This window comes from Echinops telfairi, unplaced genomic scaffold, assembly GCF_000313985.2.
Source record: "Echinops telfairi isolate 266 unplaced genomic scaffold, ASM31398v2 ScPeMD7_6080;HRSCAF=6971, whole genome shotgun sequence".
Lineage (NCBI taxonomy): Eukaryota > Metazoa > Chordata > Mammalia > Afrosoricida > Tenrecidae > Echinops > Echinops telfairi.
This window is the reverse complement of record NW_022109980.1, coordinates 874,136-888,907: the sequence shown is the minus strand read 5'-3', so window position 1 is coordinate 888,907 and position 14,772 is coordinate 874,136. Positions and strand designations below refer to the sequence as shown.

General features: G+C 42.1%; 1 protein-coding gene across 1 annotated transcript; it reads left to right on the top strand.

Moving 5' to 3' along the window:
* The first annotated feature begins 6,753 nt into the window (after window positions 1–6,753).
* On the top strand, window positions 6,754–12,741 carry LOC101645141 (cancer/testis antigen 47A-like). The gene is made up of 4 exons (XM_004713076.2): window positions 6,754–7,549; window positions 11,260–11,416; window positions 12,250–12,315; window positions 12,585–12,741. Exons 1-3 carry the CDS (start codon window positions 6,880–6,882, stop codon window positions 12,284–12,286), a joined length of 864 nt encoding a protein of 287 aa, XP_004713133.2. The 5' UTR covers window positions 6,754–6,879; the 3' UTR covers window positions 12,287–12,315; window positions 12,585–12,741.
* The last annotated feature ends 2,031 nt before the right edge of the window (window positions 12,742–14,772 follow it).

The window sequence follows — 14,772 nt, the reverse complement described above, 5'->3', positions numbered from 1 at the left end:
TAGATCTATGAGCCTACATTTATAGGTTTAGTATTAAGGTAGCAGAAGGACATTTGGCCTCCACTCAAGTACTCCCCCAACGCAAGAATACTTTCTTCTATTAAATTGGCATTCTATGATGCTCACCTTCCCGACACAACCGCTGAAGACAAAGCGGGTGAATACCTCAATTTTTATGGATTAATATATTTACTTATGGACACACCTATGCTTATACCTCTATCCAGAGCTTTTCTTCCTAGATCATTCCTCTGTTTCATTTTACCTTCCATCTGTCCCACCATTATGCATTCCCTACTTCTGCCTCACAGTACTTCCTCTCAGCTAGATTGCTGTTGCGCCAGTGCCCCCAGGTTCTCTATATCCTCCACGGGCAAACCAAGAAGAGAACATAACAAATCCCCTAAAGAGCCCCCCAAAATATACTTCAGGCTAGGAGGGGCAGTTCCCAGAATTCCCCCAGTCATAAAGGTTAGCAGACAGACCTAGAATTATGCGTGTGATTTTGTTGTTCTGATTTTTCTTTTTCCATTTCTTTTCCTTTTTTCTTTCAATCATTTGTTATCTATTTATTTGACCCAAGCCCTTGTTTGTATGTCTACTTACATAAGGCAGGCATGGAAAGCAAGCTTGAGGAGAAAGCAATGGGACCAATGCTCCCAGGGGACTTGGGGGAGAAGGGGATGGGGGAAGTGGGTGGTGGACAAACAATGCCATAGACAGGGGAACAACTAGGGAATAAAAATCGATATGTCAAAACTTTTTTTAAAAGAAATTTAAGAGGGATAAGGGGGGATGATGGGCTCTGGAGTCTGTTTTTATTTTACTCACTTTATTTTTTAATTGAGCTGTAATTAATACAACATAAAATTCATAGTTAAATCATATCAAGAAGTGCTTGGGCGGGGAGGAGCTGTACAATCATCACCGCAATCAACTTTGGAATCCTTTCTACCTTCTTTGTTAGACATTGGTGTTGACTCCTAATTTCTCCCATCATCTTTTCCTGTGTCACCAAATTTCTCCCATCATCTTTTCTTGTGTCACAAAATAATCAACAATTTTGTTACCATCTTCTTAAATACACTCACCCTGGTTTCCCTATACAGATAAGTATACAAGACTAGGTCAGACAACAAATAAGGATCCATCGATAATGACCATACACAATTGACAGAGACCTCAATCTAAGAGAAAGCAGAGACACTAAAATATCTAGAATAATTTCACGTTGCATCCAAATGAGATCAAATTACAAGATGCTTTATGCAGTTGCTAAAATCCAAATTATAATGCTCTTGGTCTGATAGTTTGGCTGTTGACGTTTCTAGATTATGTGCATTGTGGATTCACTGGAGCCTCATCTCACATAGGCACCCTGCAAATGGATTTAGGACTACCATTATTATCCATAAAAATGAAAACAAAAAGACCCTCAAACATACTGCCATTGAATGAATTCTTACTTATAAGGAATCTATAAGACAAGGTAGAACTGCCCCTGTGAGCTTCTGTGAATGAAGCCCAACAAGTAATGACTAAAATATCATTCATAGTTTTCTGTAAACTGGATATTTAGGATTTAGAAACTGGTATCATTCATTCCCTTCTGCATGGTTTGAATATTCCAACCTGAGTCCTTCTGATATGGCCTATGACGTGTGCTGCGTATATATTGTCTGGGTTACTGGGAGGGTGGTTAGGAACTACATCATAAGTGTCCAGTTAAGAACAAATTAACAAGAATTTTCCTGTTGGGGTATCTACAGGCAAAATAAGCATTTTTAAATGACTGCGTGCCCCACTAGATCCATCCACCTTCCAAAGTGCAATTGGCCCCTTCAATACAGACATGAGACTCCCATCCTCTTGATCCAATCTCCCTGTAAAGTTTACTGATTTCTCTTATAAGGCTGTCTGTTCATTTAAAGGAACCATAGAACATAGCTATAAGGCATGTATTAATTGGTCTTCTCTCTCCCTGACATGGAAAATTGGCCTCATCTATAGAGGGGCAGCCTGTCTTGAGTTGGTTTTGAGGTGTTCTTATTAAGGATAGATGTATATTTTATGAGAGCTGAGGATACACTCTAAAGGAGCCCTGGTGGTGTAGTGGTTACATGTTGGCCTGTGATCCTCATGTTTAGCAGTTTGAAAATAACAGAAGCTCCATGGGAAAAAGACTGGACTTTCTACTCCTGTAAAGAATTACAGTCTAGGGGAAGGAGTTCTGGGAAGATAACACCGATGTAGGATCACCTGCGTGAACAGCTTGCTTTGGGAATGCCCGATTTTCAAGTAAGGTAGCTGTGTTGGGGAACTGGGATATGAGACCAGGTCTCACAGCAACCCAGGGCTCTCTTTTGTCAGTTCTCCCACAGAGAGTGCAGCTTTGCTTGTCACGCATGTGGTCCCTTTACACAAAACCTGTCCGCACTTTGCATCCCTTTCTCGTACAGTGGTAAATCCTGGCTTTTATTTTGTTTCCCACTTCCCCACCCACCCACATTTTTTGGTTCACCAGAATGGGGAAGTGGTCGGGCCTGTCTGTACTGCAGGGGGCATCCCACAGATGCCCACACGGACACCTTGAGGCCTTAGACTCTAGGAAATGTGGCATCCCGAGGAGGAGAGTTTCCGTTGGTGATAATCCCTAGGCAAGGCCCAGTTACCTCCTGCAGATAAATAGTTCCAGCAAGTTGGAGAGAATCTAAGCACTAGGGAAACAGAGAAGCTGTTGGAATTCACAACAGGTTTCTAGGAGGTCAGTAGAAGTGTTCCTATTTTCTTTTGAGAAAGGAAACACTTAATTCTTCACCCCATCAGAAGAAACAGAGCCCAGAATTTCCAGGTTTCTCGGCGGCTTTCTCACCACAAGTCACATCACCCTCTGATCAGAAGCCCCTCTTCCCATATACTATAATAGCCCATTTACATTCTAGGATCATCCATATGGAGCGGATTGTTCTGTGCTATACAGAAATCCACTGTTTGAAGCACAATGATAGAAAGAGTACACTCTCCCTACATAATACCCAGAGTCGACAAGGGACTCTGGTAGATTCATTATACACCTCCCTACCACAACCATGATAACCTCTGGAACCTGTTCTTTCCACCTCAGCAACACACAGCCTTCTTTAACTTATTACCAAGTAAAATCACATCTACCATAACCCTCTTATCTAACCCCTTAAAATTGATTATACCTAAGGGAATGCTTCCTATTATTATTACCACCACTTAAAACCTACTCCAGAACACTTAACCCTAATCATCCTTTTCACCCAACTAATACTCCCTACTTATCTACTCACAATATGTTTTACAGTACCTAGGTGATCCTCCCCTAACCTCAAGAGCCAGGCCCTCCCGGACACACATCCCAGAAGATTTCACTCCATCATCAGCTCACCCAAAATGTGAGGCAAGCAACAGCCAACACCTTCAGGTACCATAAAAAATATAGGGGGGAAAATTACTGAAGATGACCCATACCTGACGGTTTCAGCAAAGTTAGCCAATCACAAAAGGACAAGTACAACATAAGTCCTCTGAAGTAAGTATAATCAGCACAGTATAGAAGAAAAGCCATGTATCTCACATTTTACAGGCTAAGGTACAGGTAATTGGGTGGAGGACCGACCAAACCCAAGGAAGTACATGTCATTCCAACACAAAGCAGGGGAGAGGGGGGTGCAGGGAGGGAGGAACAAAATTAAAGAGGGAGACAATGGCACTGGGGACTCAGGGCACTAATCCACCCTGGGGGAGGGTATCGTTTTGTTTCCACACAAATGGGAGTGTGAGTGCACACACAACCACAGCGGGCCAAAGCTTGAGGGCAAAGTAACCACATGGAGCAACTCATGAACAAAGAGTTCTAAAGAGTCGGCACAATCAGAATCACACTGAACTCCCACCTAGAAGTATGTGCTACAGAGGACAACACTAAACCTACAGGTTGGGGAGAGGGGCCAGCCAACCATGCCCATACAGAAGCAAACCAAGAAGGAAAAAGAGAGAGCAAGGGACTAGACCCCATATTGGCATACCAAGTCCTGATGAGAACATCTCTGCGCAGCTGCTAAGGCACAAAGAGGACTTTAGGACCGACAACAGCTCAAGACATGATGTCCCCTGGCTGGAGCATACTGCAACAGAAGACAATACTGGGGACACATGGTGCAGAGTTTGTCCAGCCTGACCACCCCCACAGTGCAGCCAACCAAGAAGGGTTCATAACAGACCACAACGGGAGCAAAGCCAAGCCACAAAAACCCTCAGGCGCCCCCAAAATAGACTTGAGACTAGGAGGGGAAGTTCCCAGAACCCCTCAGGACCGGTGGGGAGATAGTCATGAAAGTCAGTGGACAGACCTGGAATTATTGTGCTTTTTCGGGGGTGGGTGGCTAATTATATTTTTTCCTCTTTTTATTCAATCGTCTGTTTGCGTTTTGTTTTGTCTCTGTTATTGTTGTTTTGCCTACCTATATAAGATAGGCATGGGAAGCAAACCTGAGGAGAAAGCAATGGGATTGAAAGTTCAGACAGAACTGGGGGCAGGAACAGGTGGGGTAAAGGAGCAGTGAGCAAACAATAGACAAGGGAACAACTAGGGAATTAAAAGCAACAATGAGGAGGAAGCAGAGATCCCAGTGCTGTTGGAGCTAGAGCAATCTAGGTGAGAGGAATTACTAAGAGGCAGAAGGGTGAGGGTTATGGTGGTGCAGGAGGAAGGTAAAAGAAAACAGAGGATAGGTCTAGGAAGCAAAGCTATAGCTAGAGGTATAACATAGGTTTGAACTTATGTAAATATATTGATTCATAAGATAGAGGTATTGGCCTATGTACATATATTTGTATGACAATACATTGAGGAAGTGGACGGACTTTGGGCCTCTGCTCATGCCATCCCTCCACGCAAGAACACTTTGTCTAACAACCTGGCATTATGTGATGCTCACTCTCACCACATGATCGCTGAAGACAAAATGGGTGCATAAGCAAATGTGGTGAAGAAAACTGTTGGTGTCTGGCTATCAAAATATAGAATCTGGGGTCTTAAAGGCTTAAAGTTAAAAGACAGCCATCTAGCTGAGAATCACCAAGCCCACATGGAAGAAGAACACCACCCTGTGCGATAATGAGTTGTCAATGGAATCAGGTAACAGGCACCAGAAGACCCAAAACAAAACATAAAAACAAATTGTTGAGAACTGGCTGGGTGGGGGTGGGGGCTGGAGCAGAGACCGGAAACCCATCTGTAGACCATGGGACATCTCCTCCCAGAAGAGTCACAAGGAAGGCATGAGTCAACCAGGGCATTGTATAGCACCAATGAAACACACACTACTCCACTGGTTCCTTGAGGCTTCCTCAACCCCCACTATCATGACTCCAGTCCTGCCTTTCAGTTCTGACTAGACCAGAGTGTGTACAATGGTATGGATAAGAGCTCACAACACACGGAATCCAGGTCAGATAAACCCTCAGGAACAGAAATGGGAGTATAGATACCATGAAGGTAGGGGGGGAAGGGGAGGAAGGGAGGAAGAGATTCCAATGATCAACACATAACTACCACCACCAAGAGCCCAGGGGGACAAACAACAGAAACCATGTGGGAAGGGAGACAGTGGTAGGTGTAAGATATGAAAATAATAATTTATAACTTATCAAGGGGTCATACAAGTGGGCGGGGGTGAGGGAGGGAAAATAGAGGAGCTGATACCAAGAGCTCAAATAGAAAGTAAATGTTTAGAAAATCAAGTTTTCAACATATGTACAAATACGCTTGATACAATTGATGTATGGATTGTTATAAGAGCTATAAGAGGCCCCAATAAATTATCTTTTTTTTAAAAAAAGGAAAATATATGTACGTCTTTGTCATTCTTTCAAGTTTGGAAACAATTCTATAGGGTTCCTTAAATGCCTCCAGCTTTCTTTATTTACCATGTCAACACCCAGTTCTGACAGCATTCATGCCAACTTTATGCATTTTCCCAAGTAGCTTTGATCACGTTAAATCGTTCAAATTTTTATGTGTTCTGAGAGGTATCTACTAATGCTGACCCTAAAATGCATACCTTTAAAAGAGACTGTGACTTCAGGCAGGATCCATCACCCAGTGGCCGCTGGGCTGCCTCACAATGAGCATGCCCTCCAGTTGCCACTAAGTGTTCTATTGACAATAGTACAGGAGGGGCTTTGTGGACCTAAAGGCTCCTCGACACCAGAGCCTCAAGAACTCTGAGGATGTAGCAGAGAGGAGCCTCGATAGTTCTTTTCTTTATTTTTTAAAAGAACTTGTTTGTCACTAGACTCCAAACTTATTTACATTTCATTTTTCCTCCTCTTTTTTTTATCTTCAGCCGCTCAAACACAATTTAGGTTTGAAGGATAAGGAATCTGGAGCAATTTTTTGGTGGGTTTTTTAAAATGTGTGTGTGTGTGTGTGTGTGTTACACAACACATCTCAATAAGTGAAATTAACAATATCTTTTTAAATCCTCCATTTTTTCATCCCGCCCCTTGCCCTGTTCTCTTGATCATTCATTGGGTAACACACATGTCAATCCACTATTCTCAGCAAATGAGGTTACGAATCGTAACAAAGGGGCGACAATTGTTAACGTTCTCTGGCCCTGCCCCCTTTCCCTCCAGGCAGTTTGACGGTAACCTTGGTAGAAGGCTACTGGGGCCCAGCCTCCTTACTGCCGGGCTTCCTCAGACACCGGGGCTCTGGGAAACCCGGATATATAGGCCGCTGCCCCCTAGAGGGCCGCCTGTGAGCCTCGCCGCCATTTCAGTGGGGTAACCGTCGTGGTTGCTACAGCCCAAACTCCAGTGTGGTGAAAGGTAGGACTTGTTGACATGTCGGACACCGAGGAGCCAGAGGAGGCCGTGGGGGCTCAGGAGGGTCCCGTGGGGACAGGCAGGGTTGAATTCGTGGGGGGCCCAGGGCCTAGAGCTGAGGGCCCCCAGGAGGGCCTGGCAGTGGCAGGGCAAGTACAGGGCGACCAGGAGCGCAATGGCGGGGAGGAGCCCAACATCCTGCCAGGAAATGCAGGGGAGGTTGTAGAGGTGCGCCAGCAGGCCCTAATGGGCAACAGCCACCATTTCACGATGGCCGGCTTCCACTTCATGTTCCTGGACCTCGCCCATTCGTTGCTGTATCGCATCTACTACCAAGACTGTGTCTTCATCCGCTCCCGCAGTGGCCGCATCATCGTGCGCCATCGCAGAGGCATGCCCAATGGCTCCCACTCACTGCTTGTGCTTCCTGCCCACCGTGGTTGGGACCTCGGCTTACCCTGGGCGACCCTGCAGCCCACGCTGCCCACGCTGCCTGTCCACCGCGGCAGAGCCCAAGGAGGCCTGCCCGGGGCCAGCCTACAGCCCACGATGCCTTTGCTGCCTGCTTTGCCTGAGCTACCGGTGCTGCCTGCCCTGCCCATGGTCCTGCCTGCCTTCGGAGCCATCAACACTGCCAGGCTTGCCATCGAGGCCGCAGGGCCCGCAGACCAGTCCACAGCCTCTAAAGGTGAGCTTGCCGGGGGAGGCTGAGGAGGCCAGGCAGGGGTGTGAGTGGTGGAGGCCGAGGGGTGGGTGGGCAGGCTGGTGGCAGGTAGACAGGCTTCGCCGCACTTTTCCATGGGGAAGAGCTGACTTCGCCCGAAGTGCCTAATCCAGCACCCACCTTTTCCCAATAAATCCCAGGGGAAAACAAAATTCCCTCCTTTCTGATAGGAATGGGGGCAGTGGGAGGGGCCCACAGAAAAGCCTGGAGGAAGAGAAGACTGTGGGTGGCTTTGCTTTGCTGTTGAGCAAGGAAACATCTTTGAAGACAGTAGGCATAAGATTTGGTTGTTGTTTTTTATTTTTGGTTTTGGTTTCTCATCATTGGACTATATTGGCTAGGATTTGGTTGAGAATTTGGGGTTTTTTGTTTTTTTTTTAGGGTTTCTGGTGTATAATTTTCGTTTTCAGTGATGTCTCGGCCTGGTTCGGGTCTCAGTGTTTGGCTTGCTTCTTGGAATGAATTCAGGAGTTTCCCCTTTTCTACACACTGAAATTTGAGTAGAATTGGTGTCAGCTCTTCTCACAAGGTTTGGTAGAATTCACCACTGCTCCATCTGGACCAGTTTTTTGGGGGGTGGGGGCAGAGGGGAGGGATCACTTTAATTGTTTAAGGTCTGTACAGGTTGTCTACTGAAATTCAATCTGTCCGTTTAGGTTTAGGTTTGGCAGAGTACTGTTGTTCATCGTTTTCGTTCAGTTGGTTCTGTTGTGGTGTCACCTATTTTTGCACTCCTCACACCTGTTATTTGCACTTTCTTTCTTTTGCTGGACTTGGTAGTAGTTTGTCAGTGCTATTAATCCTATCAAGGGGCCAACTTCTTGTCTTATTGATTTTTTCTCTTGTTTTTCATTTATTTCTGCTCTAATCTGTATTATTCTTGTGGTGTCTATACACTTATTTTGCTGCTCTTTTCCTGTTTGTTGAGGTTGTTCAGTTAAGGTGTTGATTGGGTTCTTCTTTGAGGTGGTATGATTTTTTGATGTATTGCCCCTCTGATCACTGCTTTCACAGTACCCCAACAGTCTTTCTTTATTGTAGTTTTATTCTCATTTGATTTAGGGATATGTTTTACTTTATTCCGTTATCTAGCAGTTTTTTATCCTGAATTATTTATTGAGATGTTTTTAATTCTTTTCCTTGATCTCCTGTTACTAATGTTTTGAAATTTTTTATTGTGAATTAAAGGATTTACAGATTAGAGTATCATTTTTGCGTCCAACAGCTACCTCCCAATGACTTGCCCTATTTCCCTCTCTCCCGCCTTTCCCATCTCCTTCTTGTAGGATATTTTCCTCTTCACCCTAGACAGCACCTGTCTACCCTTGAGTTTATTATTTCCCCTTCCCTCCCTGCCCCTCTCACCTCTGATAACAGTAAAAGTCTGTTTCTTTTGGTCCAATATTTGTCTTTTGTGATTGATTTCTCTCAGAATATTGTCCTTCAATTCCACTGATCTCACAAGGAGTTTCACAGATCCATCGTTATTCTTTACCATTGTATAGAATTCCATTGTGTGTATGTACCAAAGTTTACTTTCCCATTCTTCCATTGGTGGGCATTTAAGTTATTTCCATCTTCTTGTTATTGTTAATAGTGGCAGGATGATCATGGGTGTGCATATATCTATTTGTGCTGTGTTCCTTATTTCTTTAGGGCATGTACCATGTGCTACAAATGCTGACTTTTAAGGTATTTCTATTGCACATTGTTTAAGAAAGTGCCATACTCATTCCAGAGTGGTTATATTGCTTAATTTTCTTATATGTACTGTTTTACAGTCTGTGTCATTTCATGGACTGATATGTCATTGCCAGCAGTGTATGATGGTTCCAATATCTCCGTGCCCTCTCCAGAATTGTTATTGTCTGTTGTTATTTGCTTTTTTTAAAACTTTGCCATCAATGTGAGTTGGTGAGGAGGTATCTCATTGTTATTTTGAGTTGCATTTCTCATATGGCTAGTAATACATGCGTTTTCTTCACGTTTGAAGAGTGATTGTCTTCTTTGATGGACTATGTCCTCTGCCTATTTTCATTAGGATTTTAAAGTGTTTGGTTTTGAGGTGTTGAAATTTCTATAGGTTTTAGGGATTAGTACCTTGCATTGCCCTCTGAGCACTGCTTTTGTTGTGTTCTCATTGCTTTACTTTGTTGTACTTTTATTCACATTTGATTCAGGGAATTTTTTACTTTCATTGTTAAAAATTTCTCCCATTCCTGTTTTACAGTTTAATATGTACAGTTTTACAGTCTGTAGCCTTTTACGGAATGCTGTGTTAGTTCCAGCATTGGATGATGATTCCAATATCTCTGGGCCCTCTCCAGCATTATTTTCTGATATTTATTTTTAAACTTTGCTATCAATGCCAGAGTGAGGTGGTGAGGAAGTATAATGTTATTGTGATTTGCATCTTTCAGGTGGTTGTTGATCATGAGCATTTTTTCATATTTGTTGACTGCCTGTCTGTCTTCTTTAACAAACTATCTACGTCCTCTTCCCATTTTTTAACTTGGATTTTGAGGTGTTTGCTTTTTGAGGTCTTGTAGTTTCTGTAGATTTTAGAGATTAGTCCCTTGTCTGATATATCATTTCCAATTTTTTCCCAGTGTAGGTTCTCTTTTTATTCTTTGGGTGAAGTCTTTTCATGCATATAAATGTTTAATGTTTAGGAAGCCTCAGCCATATGTTTTATCTTCTGTGTGTGCAAGTTTGGTTGTATTTGATCGTGTGTTTATGCCATGTGTTAGGGCCCTTAAGTTTGCTGCTATTTTCACATTGAGGATCTTCATAGCTCTAGGTTTACATTTAAGTCTTTAATCCATGCAGATTCCATTTTTGTATATGGAGTGAGGTGTGGGTCCTGTTTCATTCTTCAGTAAATGGAAATCCAATTTGTCCGTCACCATTGGTTGAGGAGGCTCTCCTCCATTTCGTATGTTTCAACCCTTTGCAAAAAGTCAGTTGTCTGCAGGTGGACAGAGTTAGTCTATGTATCTCTGGTACCAGTACCAGGCTGTTTTGACTACTGCTACTGTTGCTCTATAGGAGATTTTAAGGTCAGGAAGTGAGAGGCCTCTTAATTTGGTTTTATTGTTTTGTTTTGTTTATCTTGGGCCCCTTTTCATATAAAGTTGATGATTACTTTTTCCATCTCTTTAAAGAATGATACTGGTATCTAAAGCAGAATTGCATTATATTTATAGATGCTGGATTGAATTTTGTCGAACGGAATGGCTTTTGAAAATATAAAGATTATAGGAAAGTTGATCCCAAGATACGAGGAACTGATAGAATAGTTCTTGGTAAATTTTAAAGATTCAGAGGGTTGAGACACTGTGAGCTTCACCATAAAATTGTCCTTTGACGCAAATGAATATTTTCCCAGGGAAAGGTGACCAAAACATACAGAATGTAGTCAAATCCAAGGGAGTTGATCCTTCATTCTCCAAAGGGCTACATATACTTAGTGGCATTTTCTGGAAAAAGGGAAATCACGCCACTGTGAAAACTACCAAGCAACAAATGTGAGGGTTGTGGAGGTGCTGTGTCTCCCAGTAGTAGAGTACTTCTCTTCTTGGGAGGGTAGAGACCTGGATGTCACTCTGGGTTGTTAGTTGCGATGTTTCCTCCATGAATATCTGTCCCTAAATCTGTACTATTCCTCATTAAAGAAATGACTCAATACCAGCCTGACAACTCTGCTGAAGAGGCCAAGAATGCAGAAGGTGGGGAGGAGAAAGAAGGAGAAGCAGACAAAGAGACAGAAACTATAGATCAGGAACCTGAAACCAATCTGGACTCAGAAGAGAGAAGTCCCAGAAATCCCAGGTATCTGTGGTCAATGTAAAGGATCCGTGGTGTTCTAGTGCATTGTGAGCAGTTAGAATGCACCAACTGCAACAAAGAAGAAAGATGAGACTTTCTGTGCCATAAAGATTTACAGGCTTAGAAACCTGCAGGGGCAGTTCTACTCTGTCCTGTACAGTCACTATGAGTCGGAATTGACTCAATCGCAGAGTTTGGATTTGCTTTTTTGTGGTTTTTGTTTTGGTTTGGTTTACGGTAACTTTGAATCCAGATAGCCTTGAGTATCACTCACTCTACTGCTAGTTATTGGATGCTGAGAACTTTAATTTTATTTGTCAATTCCCCCAGTAAATGAAAGGAGAAAAAGTTTGTGTAAAGGAAGTTTTAAAATTTAAAATTCAGTTCAACTTACTTAGAATGTTAATGAAATACTTGCTTCATGGCTGCTTGTTTGTTCTTGAGGTCCTGTGTCCCATACCTGTGAGATTTACAGGTATGTATGGTAGATGTATCAGGCCTAGTAATGGAAACCATTCTTATTTAGAAAATGGTTTCTCAACTCTTGTGGGGCCTTCATCACTTGGCCACACAAATTTAATCTTGGATACCAATGAGGAGACAATGCCTATTAGACAAAATTTTTTTAAGTAAAAAACTCCAAGTAAGACTAAATTTAATTATTCCTCTCCTTATCTAAATAAATATTTGATTTTTCCATCTTTCACATGACAGACAAAAAGAAAGATACTTGGTTTATCACCGAGTCAGCCATTAAATCTTAAGAAATATCTTCTCTTTGAATATATTCTGATGATTAATATTTTCTTTCTTCTGTTTATTTTACATTTTCACAGCTGTCTGTTTCATACTAAAGGCCTCCTTCCCATCTAAATAATTGTGGAAACCAAAGGTCCTGAAAGGTAAGGAAGAACCATCTGAAGAAATAGCACAGGTTTCTAAGAAGTAATCTATACATAGCCCCCGATGGTCTCTTAAAAATCAAACACCAAGCATTTATGACTTAGACAATGATCAAATGCTCAAAGCCATCAAGTGCACAAGCAACCTGATACCAAAGGGTAAATTGGAGCACACAAATATAGCAGACACAGGGGGTTGTTTCCTTAGACTTAGAAAATCAGTTTCTGGTTAATTGTGTGTAATTGTTTACTTTCATTTCTTCTTGCAGAGGGGAGACATAGAAACAAAAGGATAAAAAAGAGAAGCATATATTTGTTCTTCAATGTTTAAACGTTTGCTTCCTTTTTCTGTAGCCCAAGGGAATTTTATCAACACTGATTTTATTACAAGTGCACCACCCCCAAAATCATTTCTAGCCAATGACTTCTGACTTTTCTTATATTTTAAAAATTGTACTTGATAGTACTTTTTCAAGTTAAAAATAAAGATCCTTAAAATGAATAAACTGAAATATGAGGTGTTTATTTCATTTTATTATTTTTCGACAAATAATCATAACTCAAGTCTTTCTGTTTGCTTTTGCTGTTGTGGGTTGAATTATGCCCCCCAAAAAATATGTGTTGTAAAACCTAATCTCTGTGTTTGTTGGGGGAGCCCTGTGGCACAGTGAGTTAGTTACACATTGAACTGCTAACCTCGTCAGTAATTTAAACCCACCAGGTGCTCCAGGGCGAGAGATGATGTTTTCTGCCCCGTTAAAGACTTACAGCCTCAGAAACTCAGTGGTTATGTGTTGGTCTGCGATCTGGAAGGTCAGCAGTTCAAAACCCCCAGCCATTCCTCTGGAGAAAGACTAGGTTTTCTATCCCCATAAAAAGTTATATTTGTAAATTATCAAGAGTTCATGAGGGAGGGAGTGGGAAAAAATGAGGATGTGATATCAAGGACTCAAGTAGAAAGAAAATGCTTTGAAAACAATGATGGTAACATATGTACACATGTGCTTGAGACAATGGATGGATGGATAGATTGTATAAGGCTTGTACGAGCCCCCCAATAAAATGATTTTTTTAAAAGGTTATAGTCTCAGAAATCCACAGGGGCATTTTTAACCTGTCTTATATGGTTGCTATGAGTGGGCATTGGGTTTTGTGTTGAATGGTTATAATTCCACTTGGGAATAGATTATTTTTGGTAAATTAATTAAACAGGGTTCGTGAGGTGGAACTCTTTAGTAAATGTCTTTAGAGACTTAGTAAGGGATTAAACAAGGGAGCAGAGGAGAGATGGGCTAAAATGATGGCAGGACATTGAGATGCCCAAGGCCCCAGGAGGCAAAAGCTGAAGAGAAGAGAACCTTTCTTCAGAGCTGAAAGAGAATGCCTTCTCCAGTCAGCTCTCTGAATTAGACTTGTAGCTCCTACAGTTGGAGAGAGGAAATGTGTCTGTAAAAGCAGTCCACTGTAGAATTTCTATTGGAGCAGCACTAGATAGCCGGGACCCTCACCTTACCTTCACTGAAAGGGTGCACAGTCCACTATTTGTTAAACCTCTCTAAAAGTACTGTGTTGTAGTCTCAAATAAATTAAAATGTGAAGCGTTTTAAACTCTTTGTAAAGAGAGGGTTGGGAGTCAGCTGTTCCTGAACTTGAAATATGACCACTTCCATTTGAGATGTGCTGGAAGTATAACAAAAAATGTTAAGTATCTCACTAATAATTTTTATCCTGATTACATGCTGAAATGATAACCTAGTAAGCTGAAGTATCATTTTAAATGAATGCCACCAGTTAAATGTGGCTGCTGGAAATTTTAAAATTGTACACGTGGTTCCAGTTCTATACTTACGAGACAGTGCTGCCTACAGCATGGTTTGAAGACATGTTTTGGATGACCCAGCCTGCCTGTAGGACAGATGGTGCTTTTGAGGCGGGGCCAATACTCTCACTTGGAGTAACCTGCTGCCGTTGAGTGGATTCATTGACCCTATATTGGGTTTCTGAGACTTTGCAAATCTTTTTGCAAATCTTTACAGGAGCAGAGAAACTCATATTTTCCCAAGGAGTAGGAGGTGCGTTTGAAGATCCTACCTTGTGGTAGCAGCTATGTGAAAGCTTCAGTGTTCAGACGTGATAGCTCTATCTAGTTATATCAGTATATGCATCATTCAAGATCTGTGACACACCCCATAAATGTCTCAAAGATTTAGCAAATAGCCTGAGCACACACCTCGCCTGCCCTGCCCCCCCCCCACATATCACACACAATCAAACCTCAGGGAAATACATTTATTCATTAATTAAACAAATATTTATTTTGTATCTTCAAGAAGGTTGAGATAGATCTTCTCTGTAGTTCCATGTGATGAAAGGACATTATTTAAACCACTATATAAATACGAAATTGCAACTATGAAAATGTTCATTGTAGAGACAGTATAAGCAGCTATCATAACA

Coding starts and splice junctions, on each gene's coding strand:
- LOC101645141 (XM_004713076.2), top strand. CDS start 6,880: ATGTCGGACACCGAGGAGCCAGAGGAGGCCGTGGGGGCTCAGGAGGGT. Junction 7,550..11,259: donor CCAGTCCACAGCCTCTAAAG/GTGAGCTTGCCG, acceptor TCCTCATTAAAG/AAATGACTCAATACCAGCCT. Junction 11,417..12,249: donor AGAAGTCCCAGAAATCCCAG/GTATCTGTGGTC, acceptor ACATTTTCACAG/CTGTCTGTTTCATACTAAAG.